The 21,397-nt window shown below is 37.9% G+C and overlaps 1 protein-coding gene across 3 annotated transcripts; it reads left to right on the plus strand.

The window, feature by feature from the left end:
• Positions 1 to 285: 285 nt before the first annotated feature.
• Positions 286 to 20,445, plus strand: LOC148656801 (desmoglein-2.1-like). Of its 3 annotated transcripts, none has more exons than XM_088642660.1 (15): positions 286 to 1,943; positions 3,544 to 3,663; positions 7,252 to 7,410; positions 7,565 to 7,706; positions 8,396 to 8,562; positions 9,594 to 9,728; positions 10,930 to 11,115; positions 11,415 to 11,689; positions 12,698 to 12,840; positions 13,295 to 13,516; positions 13,949 to 14,179; positions 15,260 to 15,396; positions 15,957 to 16,232; positions 17,176 to 17,864; positions 18,144 to 20,445. In XM_088642660.1, exons 1-15 carry the CDS (start codon positions 1,890 to 1,892, stop codon positions 18,265 to 18,267), a joined length of 3,060 nt encoding a protein of 1,019 aa, XP_088498786.1. In that variant the 5' UTR covers positions 286 to 1,889; the 3' UTR covers positions 18,268 to 20,445. The 3 variants fall into 3 exon arrangements, with proteins under 3 accessions (XP_088498786.1, XP_088498785.1, XP_088498784.1); XM_088642659.1 differs by having other exon boundaries at positions 288 to 1,943; positions 17,176 to 17,926; positions 18,035 to 20,445; XM_088642658.1 differs by having other exon boundaries at positions 289 to 1,943; positions 17,176 to 20,445.
• Positions 20,446 to 21,397: the final 952 nt, after the last annotated feature.

Below are 21,397 nucleotides of genomic sequence, written 5' to 3' on the forward strand. Positions count from 1 at the left end.
ATCTGTAAACTAAAATACTTTTCTATCCTTTCATGGGGCTCCAGGTGAAAACTCTCAGGTTATATGTAGTGCCAGGAGTGTGTTTATGATGATAAGTCGTACTAGGATAAATACCTAGGTCATTCATTTCTGAATCAAGAAACATCATAAGCAACAACAATAATAATGGTTCAAGTGGGTAGCTGCATCAGCATGTGTAGGCTGCAAAGGAACAAGCAATAGGTTTATTCCATGCTGAAAAGAGAAGAAAGAAAACACGTTTCACACCTGAAGAAGGCTTTACAGCCGAAATGTTGTGTTTTCTTTCTTCTCTTTTCAGCATGGAATAAACCTATTACTTGTCCCTTTACAATATTAATAGTATAACTCTTCAGAGGGAGGAAAACCCCAGTATTTGACTAACTATGATCAAATAAGTGCTATAAATACCAAATGGGCTGAAGGGCCTCTTTTTGTTTGTGATCTTTCTTATGTTTTTGTTATCGCTTTCTTTGATCAAGTCTGCCCTTAGATCAATGCCGTAAACAGCCGTTGTGGCACCGAGCAAGCCATGGGTTTTATTTATGTCTCCAAGATTTTTAATTTCCTTTGCCTTGTCTGTCCACTGCTTGTTCCTCTTATCACAAGTTCTCTGCCTGTGCTTGTTGGTGAGTAAGGGTATACTTACAGAGTCTTGGTCACCCTGAAATAAGAAGAAGGTTTTGTGCTTGTGGAACATAAGCTCCTTCATCGTCTGATTATTCCTCTCAAACCAGTGTTGGTGTTGTCTCATCCACATTGGCTGGATTCCCTCAAATCCAGGTGTCTCTTTGTAGGCATTGGTGGTATACGTCTTGACTGTTTCCCAAGTAGCAGGCACATTTTTCTTCTGTGCTCTATTCAGGTTTGAGAGCTTTTCCCTCATGCACTCTTCAAAACATTCTGTTTTGATTGGATACAGTGCTTCCCTAAGTCCCAAAGTAGTGTTAGGGACCCAGCATGATAGACATACTAGAACAGATGAGCCAGTAAATTATGAGCTCCTCTCAGTTCTCTGGTTATGTGGATATCTTTGTGATTCAGGACAAAGACAATGACATAGTCAAGTGCTAGTGTTGAGCCATGGATGTTGCCAGGATGGTTCCTGTCTGTTGCCTGACAGGATATTGGTGATGAGTAACCATAGTCTATTCATTTGGTAAGGAGAAGAAAACCTTTGGAGCTGACGGTTCCATGTCCTTCCTTGCCAAAGATACTATTGGTATTTCTTTAAACTTTTGGCATCTCCAAGTAGATTGAGTCCTCCTTTGGAATTCCAAGAGAATTTGGTCAAGAATCATACTTGTTTTATTGTCTGAATCCAGAGCGGGGACATACTGTATGTCCATTGTCATTGACCCCATAAAGAGCACCCTCCACTGTATGGAGTAAAGTGAGATATTGTCTAGGCTTTATTGGTAAAGTCTGGCTCTAACTATAGGATGAATGATGATCATCCACTTCTGTTAACTGGGGTTTCATTGTCGTACTTTACACACAACTATGTTTCTATATTCAATAGCTTTTTGTGGAATATTGTAGTCTTAACTTAACATAAAAGTGTTTTTAAGTTCTCTGTTGATTTGTATTATGTGGGAAGATGTAATACTATAACAATTATACAATAGGAAACACTGCAGAATGTTATATTCAAATGAAGTTCCCTGGAAAAACATCCTGCCTCGACTGGCCCAGCAGGCTTGGGTGTGCATAACTTGAAACCCCATAAAACAACACAGTCCTCCAGTTATTCTGTTTAGAAAAGACTGACCTTTGAGACGGGCGCAGAGAGAGGATAGCCAACAACAGCAGTAACTGTACCTTGCTGGATTATAATTGAGGACCACAATTTTAAAGGGGACTGACCTGCCATGGCCTGGGTTTCTCTCACGGGCATCAGCCTGCTACTGCCTGTTATGCTAATGGTGAGTAGAAACGGTTATCTCTTGAAGTAGAAAATAAGGGTGATTGTTTTCGTTTCACTGTAGTTTTATTCAGCATGCAAAAATAGCACTTTCGTGCGCAGAACTGTGTTTTTCATCTAAGCCTGAGGCATTCATCAGCCTGAGACATCAGTATTCACAATTCTCAAAAAGGCACGGACAAAGACAACCCAATGAGCAGCTTCAGAGAAGACACAGCTAGAAGACAACTAGAGGACACAAATGGAGACTAGAGAGACATCTGAGAACAGGAGACACGTTCACTGTCAAGCTCCTCAGAAACGTTGTTTCTAGACCCTGGGTTTTTTCAAGAAATTATTAGAGGTGATCCAGGCATCCATTCACTGCTAGCAACCATTTTCCCAGTAGTTGGGGAAAAATGTGTTAACTTTAATTGCTACACTTTTCAGATTAAAAATAAATGGAAAATTCTGTTTTCAAACAAACACATTCTGAATGCTACACGATTACCCCTAGAATTCAAAACGTTCTAAATATTTAAATGTAATTTTCATTTTTTAAATATTTAATATTTACAAGTCATCAATGATCACCAATATGGTCTATAATGAGGTATTTAAATATCTGCTTTCAAATCTTTGCTTTTCTCGGATACCATTGACCAGTTACTGCTTTAGGAAAGGATTGAATATAAAGGTTGGTTCAAAGCTGTTTCCGTGAGAACTTTAATCATAGAAATGCACTGATTATTATAGCTTTCAGAATTCCTGTTGATCCTGAAAAAATTAAATTGGCAATATTATTTTTTTTAAATGGTTATGTTACGCTTGCTTTCATTTGCAATGATGCAAGCACAATTATATAATTGGATCATGTAATTTCACCAAATGTTATGTCACCAGTTGTAAACTGATAAACTGATATCTACAGAATTTGCATGTATTAATTGGGTAATGGGGACTTTTTCCCTTTATCCCTTTTATCCTTGACCTTGGTCTTTATTGCAATCATAGGGAAAGTGTTAATATACACATGCACAAACGGAGTGTAACACTCTAGTCTAGTGGATTCTAACAAGTTTTTAAAATAATTATTACATAATTTGACAAATCAAACAAATTCACAAAAAATGAACAGAAAACACATACTGTATATATTATAGGTGCTGGTACAAAAGTACACAATAGATATGTAATAGCAAGTAAAGAGAATGTCAATACTTAACAATAATGATAGTAATTCAATATCTAAATTTATCATCAGTTTATCATGACTGAAAATAATTTCTCTACATTTTTATTAGATGTCGAAAATGTATTAGTCACCTTTGAAAACTGGAACCTTGGTTATAGCAATTCAGAAACGAAGCATTCGTTGTCTTGTTTTCTCCTAGCAGTGCAACAGAATTTATTTTTATGGTTAAAAGCTACATCCCTGTAGTCATGTTATACTATCATCGTAAAACAACGATTGGACAATCTGTGTTTGAATAAAACTGTTATTTTAATTCAACAATTCAATTAACGAAGTCATTGTGTCAAAACTTTGCCCAATTGTCATGTGATGAAGTGGTTTCATCTCGTAAACATGAGAAATGTATGTGCTGGTCTTATTTCAAAAGGTTTTGAAAAACAAAGTCGAGGCAAAGGAAATTCTCCAGAGGCAGAAAAGGGAGTGGATTATTCCTCCTGTAAATATACCAGAGAATGAGGACTACACACATAAGGACTATATTGCCAGAGTAAGTATTTGTAGTAATAATAATAATAATAATAATAATAATAATAATAATAATAATTATTATTATTATTATTATTATTATTATTATTATTATTATTATTATTATTATTATTATTATTATTGTGAAGATGACAGGAACCTCAAAATATTGGCAACTTGTAAAACAGCAACCCATCCTGCGGTCAAACACATACTGTATAAAGGACAAGAATTTGGTTAATACATGACTCATAAAATCATATTATTTTTTGTTCCACTTTAATTGACCCTATTTAACATGTTTTCTAATGTTACAGCTTTTGAAGTGGTTGTTGTGGTGTCTCAGTGGTCATGGGGGTCCGGTATTTGTGGTTCTCAGCGTCAAGGCAAGAAATGGGAACTGAGTTGTCTGCTGAGCAGTAGGAGAACTGAAACTGAAATTGCTCAAAGTGTCTCGAAAGTTTTAACTTGTTTTAGTTCAGCTAATTCAGTTCTTGGCATATCGTTAGGAGTCATCAACAGTCCAGGAGAATAGGATAAAATGACAGGGATGAAAGGTGATGGGATAACAGAAAGACACAAGGAGAGAAAGAAAACGATTTGCAGGCAATTAGACCTTGTTCACAGCAACCTTAGAGTTCTGTTCTAGCAAAGAGAGCTTGCTATTCTTTTTTTTTTCTTTTGGGTGGTGGTGGGGAACTCTGATTTCCTTTATATAGAATCCCTTGGTTAAAATCGGTCTCTCCTTGTTAGTGGATGCATGTTTTAGAATAAAGTGTTTCATCTTAACTTTGTAACATCCACACTTGACTAATAATAACAATCACTTACACTTATACAGCACTTTTCTGGACACTCCACTCAAAGTGCTTTACAGGTAATGGGGATCCCCTCCACCACCACCAATGTGCAGCCCCACCTGAATGTTGCAACGGCAGCCATAGTGTGCCAGTACACTCACCACATATCAGCTATTAGTGGAGAGGAGAGCAGAGCGATGAAGCCAATTCAGAGATGGGGATTATTACACTATACTGGGGCATTAGGACCCACATGGACTGCGGGGTGAGCGCCCCCTACAGGCCGCACTAACACCTCTTCCAGCAGAAATTCAAACCAGATTCTTCATCGTTTGCAGATCAACGTCCTACAAGACGAGCCACAGCACCACAAAACTACACGATGGGGAAATTAATTTAAAACTGTGAACAGGGGGCACACAAATGTATCTGAAATAATCTACCGACCCTTGTAGTCAAAGTCACCACACTGGGTTCTTTAATATAAATGGCTGGATGAGATCTTCAGATACAGCTATGGAACAGGATGAGCTGGAATAACTTGATTTTAATGGTCCTATTATGAGCTAAATCTTAGAACCAATTATGTGTTAGTTGTAAGATGAGACAACAAATGCATATAAACAACTGGGGATAACAGGGTTTCTTGTCTGTAAGAAGAAGAATGGCCTCCCTAAATCTTGTACTTTATACATACTGTACGACTTGTGATAAAATACCCACCTGAAACAGTTCTGATCAGCAACGTGTGCAACCTGGAAGAAATACAACAAGCTGTTTACGTCCATGAAAACTGCCGCACAACCCTGTTTCTCCTTGAAGAATTTACATTCTGTACATAGGAGAAGAAGTAATTGAGATAGAGGTCCTGACAAATACCAAATTCTTGGAGGTTCTCAACCCTAATTGTGAGAGCACCAATGTAACTTGACATTACATCGCCAAACCAAACTCCACTCAATATCTAAAAAAGCTCAGGACAGCAGCTCTCAAGATAATTCCATCCAAGGAATAATATAAGATTCATGGATTCTGCCATCAAGAATGAAATCCTTCCAATGTTCCCTGTTGGAATCAATGACTGCTTTATGACTCTGTCTAAAGTTAGCAGGGAATATATGCCTATGCTCTAAATTCAGACAATGAAACAATGGAAGGTTTATGTGCCAATGGAGAATAGACAACGGAGAGAGTAGGTGGGGTGGAGTGGTGGCTCTGTGGCTAAGGATCTGTGCTTGTTGCTGGAAGGTTGCTGGTTCATATCCCGCAGCCAGCAGAGGAATCCTACTCCGTTGGGCCACTGAGAAAGGCCCTTAACCCCAACTGCTCCAGGGGGGCTGTACAATGGCTGACCCTGCACTCTGACCCCCAGCTTCTCTCCGTGTGTGTGTGTTTCATGGACGGCAAGTTGGTGTCACGTATGTCCGAAAGGACGAACCGTGGAATGGCAGGAGAGCGATAAAGACCCTATGTGTAACACCAAGACGGGGCTCAGCAGTTCAGGAGAAGCCGTATAGAAACCTATGCCCTCAGGCCAAGGACAGGAGTGACCTGGTGCTAGGCGGGTCTCAGGGCAACTGAACAACAATGTTGAGCAAGTGGCAGAGCAGAAGCAGGAAATAAATAGGCTACACAACAAGACACACCAGAAAGACATGAACAATCACAGGGAACTAGAAACAGAAGGAAAGTAGAGCGCCTTCTTGGTGTAATGAGCGTGACAGTTGGGGTATGTGAAAATACAAATTCCTAATGCAAGAAACTGTATATGGCCAATAAAGTGAATTTGTTTTAGACATTCCTTTTGGAGACTACAGTGTCAGAGTTGCCAGTCTATGAAAAGAAACCAAAATGCACAGAGCACGTTCTCATCTTTACCAATGCCCTGTTTTTCCACAATGACGCACAAAATATCCTTTCAACATCCACAGTCTGAATATTGTCAGTTTCCATGCCAAAGAAAGCATCTTCGGAAGGGAGAAGACAAAAAGACAAAAGCTCTAATGCGTCGATAACAAACAGAAGAAACATGGCCACAGTATGTAGAAAGACCTCAAGACGATTACCTCCAAATTCCTTCAAAGAGGCCAAATGTATTCCATGAAACAACAATATTATTTTGACAAAATTGACCATGTGATCAACAAACCTTATATCAATATAAGCATAACTAAAGAGGCCATAGCCCCTAAGCCACTCACTGCCCTACCCCCACGTTTTGTCATACCATGGCCTAAGGACTGAGAAATACAGTGCATGTTTCCAGTACTGTACATTCTAATCCTAATGTGTTCAATAATAATGATTTGTGTTATGTGTATGATAGGATGCCACTAGGAAATCCAGGAATCCTTATGTGTCGAAACAGTGAATGCTTGTCTTTGAAGTATTTTTACAGACTGAGAATAAAACTGTTTAACACAAAACTTTGAACACTCATAAAATACGGAAATAAAAAAAAAAGATTGTCTTCCTGCAACTCATACACAATAATTTATAGTTATGCTCTTGTACTTTTGAATTAGACTTTTTTTTTTTACGCGGTACAAGCTAAATAACATATGTCATCTTGCTAATTTTAGATGGTATTTGCTTATTCATACAAGAATACCTTCTAAGTTGGGAAGATAATTGGTGTCTTTAAACATAACAACTGATTATGCCATCAGGCAGTGATTTCTTAGTTGAACTGTTAATCAGCTGTTACGAACTGGCTGAATTCTTTTTCAGTTGAATTGTTTGATTTTTTTGAATTGATTACCTGGATCACATCAATAATAACACTACATGGAGAATGTTCTTGGCTTTAGATTCGAACTGACGCTGTGCCTCTTTCTGGAAAAGTCCTATACTCGATACATGGGAATGGTGCTGATCAAGACCCTTTGAATGTCTTTATCGTTAATCCATACACCGGATTTATTAAAGTAACGAACATCCTGGACAGGGAGAAAATCGCAATGTACAATGTAAGTAATCTTTTTGCAATTTAAATTTAAGTTATTGCTGATAAATGTGCCTGACGACTCACAGTCATTCCTCACCATGAAAACAGCATTTTATAATACAGTACTTTGAAATCATGGTTTTCACTATGTTTATTTTGATATCATTTCTTTTCAGCTTACAGGGATTGCAAAAGACACAAACGGGGAAATCCTGGAGAAGGAGATTAAACTTCGTATTGCAGTTATAGACAAAAATGATTGTTCTCCCGTGTTTGAAGAAGACAAATATGCAGAGGTGTATGAGCTGAGCGAAACAGGCAATGGATTCTATTCTATTTGTTTTTGTTTTAGCTAGCTAAGCTAAAAATGCTCATTGTGTGCATGAGGTTAGGGTTTAATTTAAAGCTCAGTTTGGCACACTATGTACTGTAAGTACTGAGGCACATACATCACATCCCACACTTCACAGCAAATGCATGCAAATATATATATTTTTTTCATTGTCATTGTATTGTGTGATTTGACATAAGGTATTTTGCATTTGGCTACTTCTGAAAGGAGCTTCCCTAGAAATTAAACCAAATTGTGCAACACTGAACTGAACATGGGCATGATCTTACTTGTTCTGATTCTAAAATCAGTGGATAGCCTTTATACAGTATAGCACCTAAGATCGATGCACCAGTCAGTAACACATGCACTCATAGAATAACTGTGTATGATGGATCAGATACAGTATGCAAAGACCTTAGTTTGAATTTCATTAATGTTTCAAGATTTCAAGGTTAATGTTTTTTTACAGGAAGATCCCCTCATTTATTTCTTAAAATGGACAATTGCCTTCATTACCCAAATAAACTGAACAAGAAGTTTTAAAAACTCACTTGATTTTAAGGCACAAAACCTTCCTAACCTTCCTATTATGTGTTTCTTGTATGTTTTAATTCACATTAAAATTTTGGCTTAAAAGGAAATCGCAGATAACAAGATTTTTAAATTATTTTAGGAACTCCTGTTGTGCGAATGACCGCCACAGATGATGACGACCCCGCTACAGACCACACTAAAATTAAATACAGCATCGTGAGCCAGTCCCCACCAGAGCCACAGATTTTTAGCATGAATGAAACAACAGGCATGATTTCTGTTATAAAACCTTACCTTGATCGAGAAGTGAGTACCGTTTATGTTATACAAGATTGATTTACTGTAGATGTCCTTACAATTATGAAGTAACTAGACATATTACATGTACTTTCTTTCAATAAAGCATCTTTTTGTCTCTGGTTGCATTTGGATATTAAGGAAATGTTTATATTTTTACAGACGGTTTCAGTATTATTCCATTAATAAATTCAAACACCAAAATCCTTAATTTGGCATACTATTTGAAAGGAACACACACACAGTGCGTTTACAATCCTATGACACCACACATATTTACAAAGATGGAAAAGTAGAAATATTTATAAGGAAAGTAAAAGTAGCTGTCTGGTTTCCCTACTAGTTACAGAACTTATCAGTAAAGTGAGGACTAATTGTGAGGCCAATTAGTCAAGGGAACAACAGAAACACTGGAACAGGAACTGTTCACATTCCAGTCCTCGGTGTCAATGAGAATGAGTAATGCACTTTACTATGATTTAGAAGACTGTAGTTGCAAATATTGCTGAGCCTGTTGGTTCGGGAAAGCAGCATGGAGTACTGATTTGGGCTGTGGACAACCAACCAGAGGTGTTGCGAGTTCAAATGTCAGGCTAGATGCTGCTGTTGTTGTGGGTGTTTCACCCGGGCTTTTCCAGCTAATGTCCTGCTGGATGCTCATCAGTTCTTGACTGTCAATTTAATCCCAACTGATTTATCTGGTTTGGTTAATGAGCACCACTGATGTTTGGCCCCTATTTACATCCCCACCTGGATGATCCCCAGAACGTTTGGATTTTCTCCATGCTCACACTTAGCAGCAGTCTTGGTCCAGACACACAGAGCTTTTTAGCCTGAAAAGTTGAAGAGCAACTGGTAATAATGTGTTATAGTGCAGTGACTTGATATACTGCATGAAGATCTGTGGACTGTCAAATACCTGTAGCTGTAAAGGCCCATTGAGTTTGTCGTATATAAAGTGTTCTTCCAATGTTTATTTCTGAGTACATAAATACTATTTTATGTAATTGTTTGATTTTATTTACCTTTTATTTTTACAGCAACAGTCAACCTATACTTTGATTGTAAAAGGCACAGACATGGATGGAAAAGAGAATGGAAATACTGGAACTGGAACTGTTCACATTACAGTCCTCGATGTCAACGATCACCTCCCTAAACTGGAGAAAGATGAAGTAAAAAATATTTACAGTTTCTGTGTCTTTTCATTGCATGAGCTCACAACTTTCTATGTTTTCACTGTGGCTACGATGGTTTCTACACTTCTATGTTTCTATTATGCTACACTTCATTGTAGAATCGGTTAGAAAGAATCGGCATTGATGAGTGCATTTCAAACCTCAATAAAAATTATATACACACAGTAAGTTGTAAAAGGTCTGATTTACATCACAAAATAGATGAAATTTCCATGTATGCGCAGCACCGTGTTCTGTGATTCAGAATGAGGAAACAAAACTTCCAGTGACATGATGCTGCCCCATGACATTGTAAACAAGAGGGCCTGTTAATACAATTTAAATTCCACAGAAATATTGCATACTGTAGTTTTGCAGACAAATACTACTTACTTGTTACAGTAACTCTTCGTGTGGATCATGTTAGAGCATTTCTGTGGTGAAATTTCTGCTGCACAACCTGTACTTTTTTACTCATATATCACATTAGTCATTACAGTGACTAGTGAGCAGGAAGGGCGGCATCGTATGGCAGAGAGTGGGAAACTGAATGCAAGTTTGCAACAACATGGCAACTAACAGTACTTTCACAAAATTCATGGCTTTGTGGTTAATTCAATATTTGTACAGTTTTTCTGTAACATTAATCAATTTATTTTGTTACAGAGATTGAAATAACCAGTCTGAGAAATTTAGACTGCAGTTCCCCTTCAATATCAAATATTAAATATAAAAAATGTGAAAGTTGAGACCATACTGTAGGTTTAAATCTGCAGTTAAGTTCCAGCCTGGTGATGCGACTAGCAGGTTGTGAATGAGAATCCCAAAGCGCAGGCATGCAATGAGCTCACCACCATTGGAGGTATAATCTTGCAGACTGTCGCACCTTAGAGCACAACTCCGACCCCTGCTATGTCCCAGGGGCCTGCAAGCTTCTACTGACTTTGTTGAAGGACACTGTATGTCTCTGTGGAACTCATAATGTGTCAAAAGGGAAGGTGGCCTGAACAACCTTTCTGCATTATCACATAGTCCATTTGTGGATACAAGGGTCACTCCTGTGAGCCAAAACACAAAGATGCTTTGGTGATTCCAAACCAATAATACAAAATAATTGGGAATTCTGAACTTGTGACTTCCACACATTTGTCTGGGTGCTAGAACTTGAGGTTAACTACTCTCCCAACTCTTCTTTCAGTATTCTGGCAGTGTGGATGAAAATACAGAAAATGTTGAAGTCATGAGGATAAAGGCCTTGGATGAAGATCTAGAATTTTCAGACAACTGGATGGCAGAGTATGACATTGTGTCAGGAAACGAAGGGGGCTACTTCAGTTTTACAACGGACACTGAGACTAATGAAGGAATCTTAATGTTAAATAAGGTAGGCAGTGTGGTTTAATAAACAATCTTAGTGTACTTAAAACTTTATTTATTCTGCACAAGTATGTCATAAAACCATTCAGTTCCTGTTTTTTATTTCTTTCTATGTACAATTGTTCATAATAACAGATGTTTAATATATGAAGGTCAGTTTTGCTGTCTGGAACCACGTATTTCATACACAGAATAATATCGAGGCCTAAATCACATCAAAATGAATGGTGTTTTACATGAATAGGCAATCGTGTAATGGGCATTGTTTGACATGTGGTTTCTTCTTTCCTCTCTCAAACGTTAAAGGCTCTGGATTATGAAGTGATACAAAACCTGGAACTCAGCGTGGCTGTTAGAAATAAGGTGGTTATTCATAGCAGAGCTGCTGCAAGTTTCAGTTCAGGAACGAAAACGTACCCACTTAAAATCCATGTTAAAAACCAGCCTGAAGGTCCCAGATTTATTCCTAAGGTAAAGGCTGTCTCAATTTCAGAAGAGACAAAAAAAGTGAAACTCAATAGCGTTATCACGAAATACCTGGCTGTTAACAGCGATACTGGAATGACTGCGGAGAGAGTCAGGTTGGTACAGTTTTCCTGCTCTGATTACCAGATTTCCTTTTTTTTACAATGAAATCCAAAGTATTAAAAGAAATCGCAATTAGTAGCATCTGCCATTTAAAAAACAAATCTATAGCTATAGTTGTTTTATTAAATAGCAGGCAGATTTGGGACTTCTACAGTAAAAAGGTTTCAAGTAATGATAAAAAGTAATAAACGTAATAGTGCTATAAGACCACTCAGCTCGCCTTGTTCAAAATCATCTAGCCATCTAGCAATGTACTGAATTCAGTAACATGCCTAGCTGTGTATATCAGTACAAGTAACACCAGGTCACTTTCAATAAAGCACTAGTTAACTCCTTTCCTGAATCTTCATCTCTAGGCTGTTCTGCTGTTGATGCAGGACATACAGTATGTCTAGATTCTTTCAGTATCCTGAGCATCTCTTTAAAATTTTACTTGCAGAAATATTATACTGCTTTATACTGTTAGATGGTTACTTATATCCCTAATTATGTTTTACTCTATTTATTGTCTGACAGTCGTACTCAATAGTACGTGGTATAATATACTGCAGTAATACATTTTATTTTTTGTCATCTCTCAAAGAAACATATGGTTGTCATAAAAGGTGCCTAATGCATGTTATATAACTGAATGTGCTACTAAACACAGAGTGTGGTTTTGAAATAGCATATGAAAGCAAAGCTTGGTACACTTCTGGTAAAGCTTACGGGTGTAGATGTGCTTGTGTGCATTGAGATGGTGCTCCATCATGAGGAGGTCTTGTGAGGTCAGCCAGCCCTGATTGGAGCAGCCATCTGTATGGCAAAACTACCTGCTATCTCATGCTACATCGACATGCATGCAAGCATCTTGTCTGGCATTAAGTGGACAATGAATGAGGCATGCTTGCCAATACAATATTGCATTTAAACCACTTGCATCATAAGTGATAGCGAAATTCCCTTAATTTAGTGACCTGCACACAGATTTCATTGTTGGTGTATCATTAATGTTATTACAGATATGCAAAGGCATTTGATCCTGACAACTGGCTGTCAATCGATGAAAATACTGCGGAGATCAAACTGAACAAGCTGCCAGACCGGGAGTCCAAGTTCTTGGTTAATGGCACATATTACGCAAAAGTAATGGTCATGACTAATGGTAAGTAAAAGCAAATTGATGGGAGAGTGAAAGTAGTGTAGGAGTAATTGAACCTGTTTCTTGTGGTGGACACATACAGCAAGCAAAAGTAAATTAATGGGAAATGAGAAAAATGTGTGATACCTGAAGCAAGGTTCCAATTCAAATTTTTCTCACTTAATATTTAATTTGAAAATGTCTTGAATTTTTTTTCCAATGCATTTTCTACTTATTAAGTTTAGACATCATTTTACTTTTCTCATGAAAACTAATGGCACTGGCAAGAAGTCAGCTCTTCTCTTTGCAATGTGTGGAACTCGATTATGTCAAGACCAATGAGAACGCAGCAGAAGATCAAATTAATTGAAGGCATCAGTCTTTGTCCCTTTCAAAAACATTTTAAAAAACAATCCTATTTCTAACTGACTATCAAACGAGCTACAGTGATAAGCTGAACGGGCTCCCCGTTTTCCAGATTTACCTGCCAAATCCGCCACCGGTACGATTGCTCTCCAGGTGGAAGACTCCAATGACCACTGTCCAGTTCTGACCAGTACCTCCCAGGTTCTGTGTACTGAGAGCACAGCTGTGTTTGTCACAGCTGAGGATGAAGATGCTGATCCCAATGGACCTCCCTTTGAGTTTGAAATCATTCCTGAAGGTACCAAGGGCACATGGATAGTTGAACCCCTAAATGGTAAGGTTTTAGACCGCATGTAGTTTTAATTTATGTATGTGTGAATGTGTGTAGAGGGAATGCTGGGAGCTTAGTAAAAGAGATTCCTTCTAGTGGTAATCAATTTAAAGGGGACTGCAATGCTATTTTTATATTTCAGGAGTAGAAAGAATCAGCATTGATGAGTGCATTTCAAGCCACAATAAAAGGAAAATGGACATAGTAACTTGTAAAAGCTCCCATTTAAAGTTAAAAAATAGAAAGGAAACACAATGTTTCGGCTGTGGAGCCTTCTTCAGGTGTATGAGAAAGCTTGGACCTGAAGAAGGCTCCACAGCCGAAACGATGTGTTTCCTTTCTTCTCTCTTCAGCATGGAATAAACCTTTACATGTTATTTAATATTTTGTCAATCATTTTCCCCTATAACGGACCACATATTTCTTCTCTTAAAGATACCACTGCAATCCTGCGAACCCATGATAACTTGTGGCCTGGTTCATATGAGGTTGCTGTGGAGGTGAAAGACCAACAAGGACTATCCTGTCCTGATAAGCAGGTTGTTAAGATAGATGTCTGCACCTGTAATGAACAGAAAACCTGTGAGGCCACAAGAAAGACAACAGGTGCTGGACTGGGATTTGCTGCCATGGGTCTGCTCATCCTTGGGTTCCTGATGCTGCTCTGTAAGTGAACAGTCCATCAGTGCTGTACTCTGTAAGGTCTTTTTTGTAAAGGTGATGGTACTGTAGGTGCATCCATCACCTTTACTAGTGTGGGAAGAGGTTTGCCCACACTTTATCATGGGACCAGTAAGTGCTACATGATTACCCCAAAGGGGTGATGTGTCTATAGCTGATGTTCCCGGAGTCACTGTGGGGAGTTCATAAAAGTGAAGGTTTATGTGATTATTTTCAAGAAAGCTCAGCTACAGTACTATTCTAATGTCTGCCCAGCAGTAGACTGGCACCCCATCAAGGGCGTACCCTGCCTTGTGTCTGTTGCTCTCCGGGATAGACTCCCCCCCCATGACCCTGAATTGGAAGAAGCGGTTGGAAAACGGATGGATGGATTCTATCCTGAATTCCCCCATGGATAGTTCAGACCTGGTACTATAGTTTTCATTCTGGAAGAGGAGTACTAGCTTATGATGCAGTTCAACCAGTCAAATACAATTTCTATTTAGATTATTTTCTGTTAAATTTGGAACTTAACAATGTTTTAAAAAAGGTTTAAAAAGTTCAGATGTGTTGGTCTGTGCCTTCAATTTGGTGGGGGCATCCCATCCTCCTTGTGAATTTCCTTGTGAAATGTAAGAGGGTTTTATTTGAACAACTTATTTGCTTTTATTGTACATCAGTGTCAACCAGCAGTCCAATCGTCACTCTCTTTTTGATCATAGTGTATTTTCATACCGTATATCACTGTGATATTCTTTTTCGACAATGTACCATCTTTGCACAATGATAACCACCAAATCAATAGGAGGGGCTGGATGGGATCTATGATATACAGCAATATTTCAGTGATCTGAACAAGATTAATTCAGAAGTACCCATAACCCATCACATTCATTAAAATCATTCAGTGTCTTCAGTATAAAATACTCTTTTTTTGTAATGCTTGATATGAGTGTAAGATTCAAGTATCTATATTTCCATGTACCTTCTTTAAACAGATATGTTCTTTAGAAGTTTACCAGCATACATCATTTGTGTCCAAAATGTGTGGAGAGGTGTTATTTATTGTCTATGTCTGCTCAATAGTGGTGCCTCTGCTAGTGCTGTTCTGCTCGTGTGGCTGGCTTGGGGTCGGAGGACAAGGAGGGGCTTTTCTTGACATGCCTTTTGACACCAAAGAGCATTTGATTGCTTATCACACAGAAGGACAAGGAGAAGACAAGGTACCCTTGTTGCTATAAATTTATCTGTCTGGTCATGCATGGTTTAGGACAAAAGTACATTATACAGATTTTGCACATTGATCAAATATTCTTTATATTGTTGAATTGACCATCCATGACTGTCCTTGATGTAAAAGTATGATGAGGTGATTCATTAGTGAGAGTTGATTGGTTGAAGATGATGAGAAGATTTAACCTAACAATGGTCAGGTCTGGTGAAATTTTAAAAAATTTAAAAAACTAATTTGTCCATCTTATCAAGACAATGACACTTATTGTACCATTGGATGTTAGAGCCTGCACAAAGTTGCCTCTGATGGACTCTCCTACAATGCAGGCAAGATATCTGTACTGATATCCATCAGGGCTGTCTACACAACACCTTGATTCACCAGTGAGTCTGCTGCATACTGTACATGCAGAGTGATATGTTAATTGGTGTGAAGAACAGACCGATTAAGAGGGAGGTCCAAGCATAATGGTCTGGGCAGGAATGTTTAGTCATTCCCGAGATTTTGAAATTATCAGTAACTATACTGCGATGTGTTTTTTTAACACAGGAAATACCACTTCTGAGTGCACCTTTGGAAATTGTCCCTGGAAGATTTTATTTTGGCAAAGAAGAGTGGGATTTCATGAGTAGTAAGAACAACTTCAGGCATGACAATAGACAATTTGATAGAGTTTGGCATGACAATATCCATGTGAAAACTGGCAACATGTGTCAAGAAGAAATGCTGAAACAAATTAGGTCAGGAACCACTTATTCAATACATGAAGATTCCTATGTTGACATAGCACTCTCTGAAAGATACTTGGAAAATTACTACACACAGGTAATTGACTTAAATAAATCCATTAATCTCATTATTACAACACTGTATGTGGGGTTATTTAATATATGTGTATAGGTGTATCCACATTGCGTATCCTACATTTAAAAGAGGGGAGATACTGTTCATAAGACTCAGAACTACCTTGAAACTCTATTGCAACATTCTGATGTCTGCCAGCTTGTCTCATGTCTCAAGTGTTCCTGCAGAATGGTAAGGTTACTACCTATTATTAATATATTTGGGTCACTATGATTGCCTATACGATGTAGAGGCTATGAATAAGAAAATAACAGTACCTCCAAAAGTATCGAGACAGAAAAGTGAAGAGTTATTTTGCTTTTCAGTCACGCAGGGTGTATATGTGATAAAAGGATTACTATGAATAATAAGCACAATGTGCTTCTATGTTTTGGCTAAATTTGCCTATAAATGTTTTATTCATATTAGAACCCCTGCTGAATGAAACCTCTACATTGTGGGTGTGTCTGATAGTGTAATTCAATTAATCAACTATTAAGATCCATTTAGTCCAAAATAATTTCCAACAAGCTGAGGAGAGGTTACATAAAGTTCTGTTATGATAAAGTTGTCGGAAATGGAAGTAGGGTATTTTTAACATTCTGGACTGTGTTAATAAGTAAAATAAACGTCTAAACAAGTAAATAGATTAAGTCATCAGTTAGCACTGGAAATTTAGGACTCAACTGGAATGAAAACCTGAAAACCTGAAAACCTGCAGAGTTTCTGCAGAACCACACAGAATATGGTTAATGTGCAGATTAAGCTACACATGGGTGAGTGCTTCTACTTGTCTACTGTATATAGTAGACTAATACATGTATTTAAATGTATTTATATAAATGTATTTATATTTATTTAGTAGTATATGTATTTATATTGAAACAAAATTACTTATTTGGTTCTTGTTGTCTTTTCTTTGTAGAAGTCGAGGTACATTACAGAGCCTGACACAGAGCCTGAGGCGCTGGTTTTTAACTTTGAAGGACGAGAATCCCCTGTGGGTTCAGTGGGATGCTGCAGTTTCATTGAAGGAGACGATGATTTGGAGTTCCTGAACGACCTGGGACCCAAGTTTAAGACCCTTGCCGAGATCTGCACCAGTAAAGAAAGCAAGGCGGAAGACTTGGTCATTCCATCAAGGCCTACCAAACAGGATAGTACTGGTTTAAGTCATGCAGTGAGCAGTGCAGAACATGTAGTGACAACTGAAACTAAGACACCCAGCCCAGTTTTGCCAGCCATGATCCAGCAAAGCACTGAGTCACCTTCTGCCATTTTTAAAACCACAGACATCAGAGAAAATGTTGCAGTTTCCAATTCAGCATATGTCACCCAACAGCCTGTGTATTACACTACCACCCCAATGGTTCAACCCACTCGGTACATTGTGAAGCCGCAGGTCCACAACACCATGCTTGTCTCAGAAAGGCCAGCTTCTCCTAATGTACAGGGTGTGCTGCTGGTGAAAGAAGGCCCAGGCTCTGAGAAGGTCCTGTTTCAAGAGAACAGAGTGGTGTCTGGCTCTGCTGTGCAGGGTGGAGTGCTGGGTTACCTCCATGGCAATGGCTCTCAGAATGTGGTGTTAGTGGAGACGAAGGCTGGGTCAGGGCAGTTTGTGCAGGAAGGGATTGCTGGGCTTAATCAAGGAGCCATGCACAGGGTTGGACTGCCAGGCTCTCAGAATGTGGTGTTAGTGGAGAGGAAGACTGGATCAGAGCAGTTTGTGCAGGAGGGGATTGCTGGGCTTAATCAAGGAGCCATGCACAGGGTTGGACTTCCAGGCTCACAGAATGTGGTTTTAGTGGAGGGGAAAGTTGCATCAGGGCAGGTCAGAGGTGAAATATCTGGAAAACAGAGTATGATGTTTACAGAAAAAGTGGTATCATCTAGCTCAGGTGCACAAGGTGGAATGATGAATGGAGGTTCCTTTTACATGAGTGATCTGCATGGTTCTCATAAAGTAATTATGAAAGAGAAAACTGTCTCTCATCAAAACATGCAAGACACCAGTTAAAAGACGCATATCTTGGTTGTGATTGGCGACAATTAAATGCATTCATTTGATTATATTAATAGTATGTTGATTTCATAATGTTTGAAACACCTTTCATGTGTTCTAAATGTTACATGCAGTGAAATTTTCATTTCATAATAGGGCAGTTCCTTTCAGTCCCAAAAAGCTCTTATATAAAAATACGTCCAGTCTTAAAATCTGACATCATCAACGTTTTAGTTCATGCTACGATAATGTTCAATACATGTTCAGTGTTAAAGGTTTGTTTTCTACTAGGTTTGTGAACAGAAGTCTGTGAATCTAAAAATATTGCTATCTATGGAGGATTTACACATAGCTTACTTTCTAAGAGTTTGTGCAAGAGTTTTAATCTGAAATAGTTGTACTTTTACTGTATATAATTAATTTAAAAGTCATTGAACGTTATACATCCAAATAGACATGACACATTGCATAACAGATGTACTCATTTTGAATAAATTTGTTATTTGTATTCATTTGAAAGGGGTTAATATGAAAATGTTTCAGTAACGATTAATTACTGAATGGTTCTTATTTAAGCGTTCTTAATGTGCGCTGCCTCGCTTTAAGTATACAGTATATACTACTGCTCTTCTTAATTTAGTATTAATTCTCACTTCAACGTGCTTTGGCGCAGTCGGTGTTAACCCAGTGATGGAGTAAACGATATACTGTATATGCAGTTTAAGAGACAATATAAACAGAGATTGAAAATTTCGCGCAATAATGAAAAGAACTGCTTCCGTGACAGAAACTGCGAGACTAATGTGTTAATCCAGACACTTCCAATGTTTTACACTTGCTAAATAAAACAATAAAATCTCTTTACCGTTTTAGACTTATGTTTAAACTTTATAAAGTCTTAAAGAAAATTAATAAAACCGTAAACGTATGCTTCGCTGTAAATGAAATCCAGTGCAAATCATTTGTATATACATCTCCGTTAGTCATTCAGAAAACAACGAAAAAATAACGTCAATCTAAACATTCAGTAAACAAAACAGTTTACAGTTCATAATCGTCTAAATACGAAAACAATTAAAAAATTTGCAATGTTATTTGCTGTACAAAACATTGAAATATCTCTTAAAAGGCTCGTTTAGAAAAAAAGGACCAAAACTTACTGCGCAGTTAAACTTACAGGCGTCTACTGTATGTTCATGTCCCACACTTCCACACTCGTTTACTACTCACCTCTCACAACAGCCATATATTCGCATTTTGCACGAAATTGATTAACAAGAACCAGCATAAATAAAAAAATGACTTATAGTACAGCTATACTGTACAGTATATACCATTTAAAATGAATTAGTATGTGTAATGGCATGAGACTTCGTAGTGTACCTCTCGTTGAGACTGTACCCGCATCTCCCTATTTACACGCATTCTAAATGAAAATTCGTTTTTACTTCTTTTTTAAGTTACATGGCGTCTGTCGCCATCTAACGCATCTGCCACATAATTTGAGATCTATTAAGTTTTTAAAGCTGTGCTTTACAATAATTTATGTTGAAAACTATGAACATAAAAGTAGGTATTCTAAATGATGAACTGATTCACTTTGGATATTCAGCACCCGCGCGAACACTTCACAGCTCACTGCTTTACACCTGTCAGTCCGCAGTACCCGTTACCAGGGCAACGTGCAGTTCCACTTCCGGTTACCTCCGGCATCGGTGTGTCTCGTTGCCAAGTTTCCGATGGGGAAACTGCGACCTTGGCGATATGTTTAACATAGTTTAGGTGGGTAACTGCGTCAGCATGCGTAGGCTGCAAAGGAACAAGTAATAGGTTTATTCCATGCCGAAAAGAGAAGAAAGAAAACGCGAGTAACAAAGGATTTTTTTAAACTTAAACCTGTTTCATACTACCTTTTTGTGTTGGATTTGACATATTTGTTTCTATGAACAGATGTTTTATTTTTAACAAAGTGTGTGGTGAAGGGATAATTAAGGTAATTAAGCTCTAATCACGATAAAATTGTTCTCCTTTCAACTTGTAATTGTTTTCTAAGTTTCTTTCAGTGTGTTATGTATCTCGCTGTACCTGTTCTTTACACCTTGATACTGTTTTTGATAGTGAAGGGTGATTTACTTGTACCTGGAATAGACTTTAAGCAGTAAAAATAAAAAGGTATGTACTCTGTACAAGTAATTTAAAGACTTGTGTATTTGTGTACAAGTAATTTAACAGCTTGTGTTTGACAACCTCAATTGAAAACATTTAACATTACCACAGAAGGATAATAGTGTTGGTATTAAAGTTCGGAAACAGCGTGATTTTTTAAATTATAAATAATTGCCACATCAGCAGGATAGAAGTATGAATCATCACTATAATCATGTAGCAATTGTAAAAATCAACACAGTAAAATACTGTAATAGAGACGGTGAAAATAACAATCTTTTTAGCACAATCTTATAAAATAGAAAAGATCATTTACATCGTAAAGCCTACTGTACATTTAACAATGTGCTTTGATTTGTCCTAACTTTTCTCTGCTCTTTTAATCCAACTTTATTAAGCAATATGTTTATGCTTTCTAGATATGCAGAGGTTTTTTTTTAATAGTGAACCATTTGCATGCTATATTAAAATGTGTTTTTACACCACAGAATGTATTTTTCCAGAAATTACCTGAGCAGAAAAAAAGGTTGTTCCTCTGACCTTCTAAGGATTTCTATTGTTTTAAGGTAATACTGAACATTTCTTTAGCACGGTGTGCTTACTTTTGCTTACTTTACAGAACCTTTACTTTCTCTTGAAATAAAGTTTTCTCTCTCTCCCCCTGTGTCAGTAGGCGCTTCCGTTTCCAATTAAGTTATTTTATAGTCAGTTCCAACATCTTCCTTTCAAAGTGGGGAAGAGCTGGCTGGCGTGTGGTTCTGCTAAGTCCTTTACGACGATATCTTCCGACACCTGTGCACACTCCTACAACATTTCAAGAGCAGCGCTATAGCAGGAGTCTGAACGAGCCTTTGAAATTGTAAAGCAACGCTTTGCCTGTCTTTCATTTGGTTGGCGTACCAGTCCATCAAGAGCCAGCACCATCATCATGGCGTGTGCAGTCCTACACAACCTTGCGATTGACTGGGATGAGCCGCCT

The sequence above is a fragment of the Lepisosteus platostomus genome, chromosome 8 (assembly GCF_059453375.1).
Source record: "Lepisosteus platostomus isolate fLepPlt1 chromosome 8, fLepPlt1.hap1, whole genome shotgun sequence".
Lineage (NCBI taxonomy): Eukaryota > Metazoa > Chordata > Actinopteri > Semionotiformes > Lepisosteidae > Lepisosteus > Lepisosteus platostomus.

What these genes read in the sequence shown, in the direction of transcription:
- LOC148656801 (XM_088642658.1), top strand. Translation starts at nt 1,890, where the DNA reads ATGGCCTGGGTTTCTCTCACGGGCATCAGCCTGCTACTGCCTGTTATG. An exon ending in TGGGTTCCTGATGCTGCTCT is followed by an intron (nt 14,180 to 15,259) that starts GTAAGTGAACAG and finishes TCTGCTCAATAG; the next exon opens with TGGTGCCTCTGCTAGTGCTG. An exon ending in AAGGACAAGGAGAAGACAAG is followed by an intron (nt 15,397 to 15,956) that starts GTACCCTTGTTG and finishes TTTTTAACACAG; the next exon opens with GAAATACCACTTCTGAGTGC.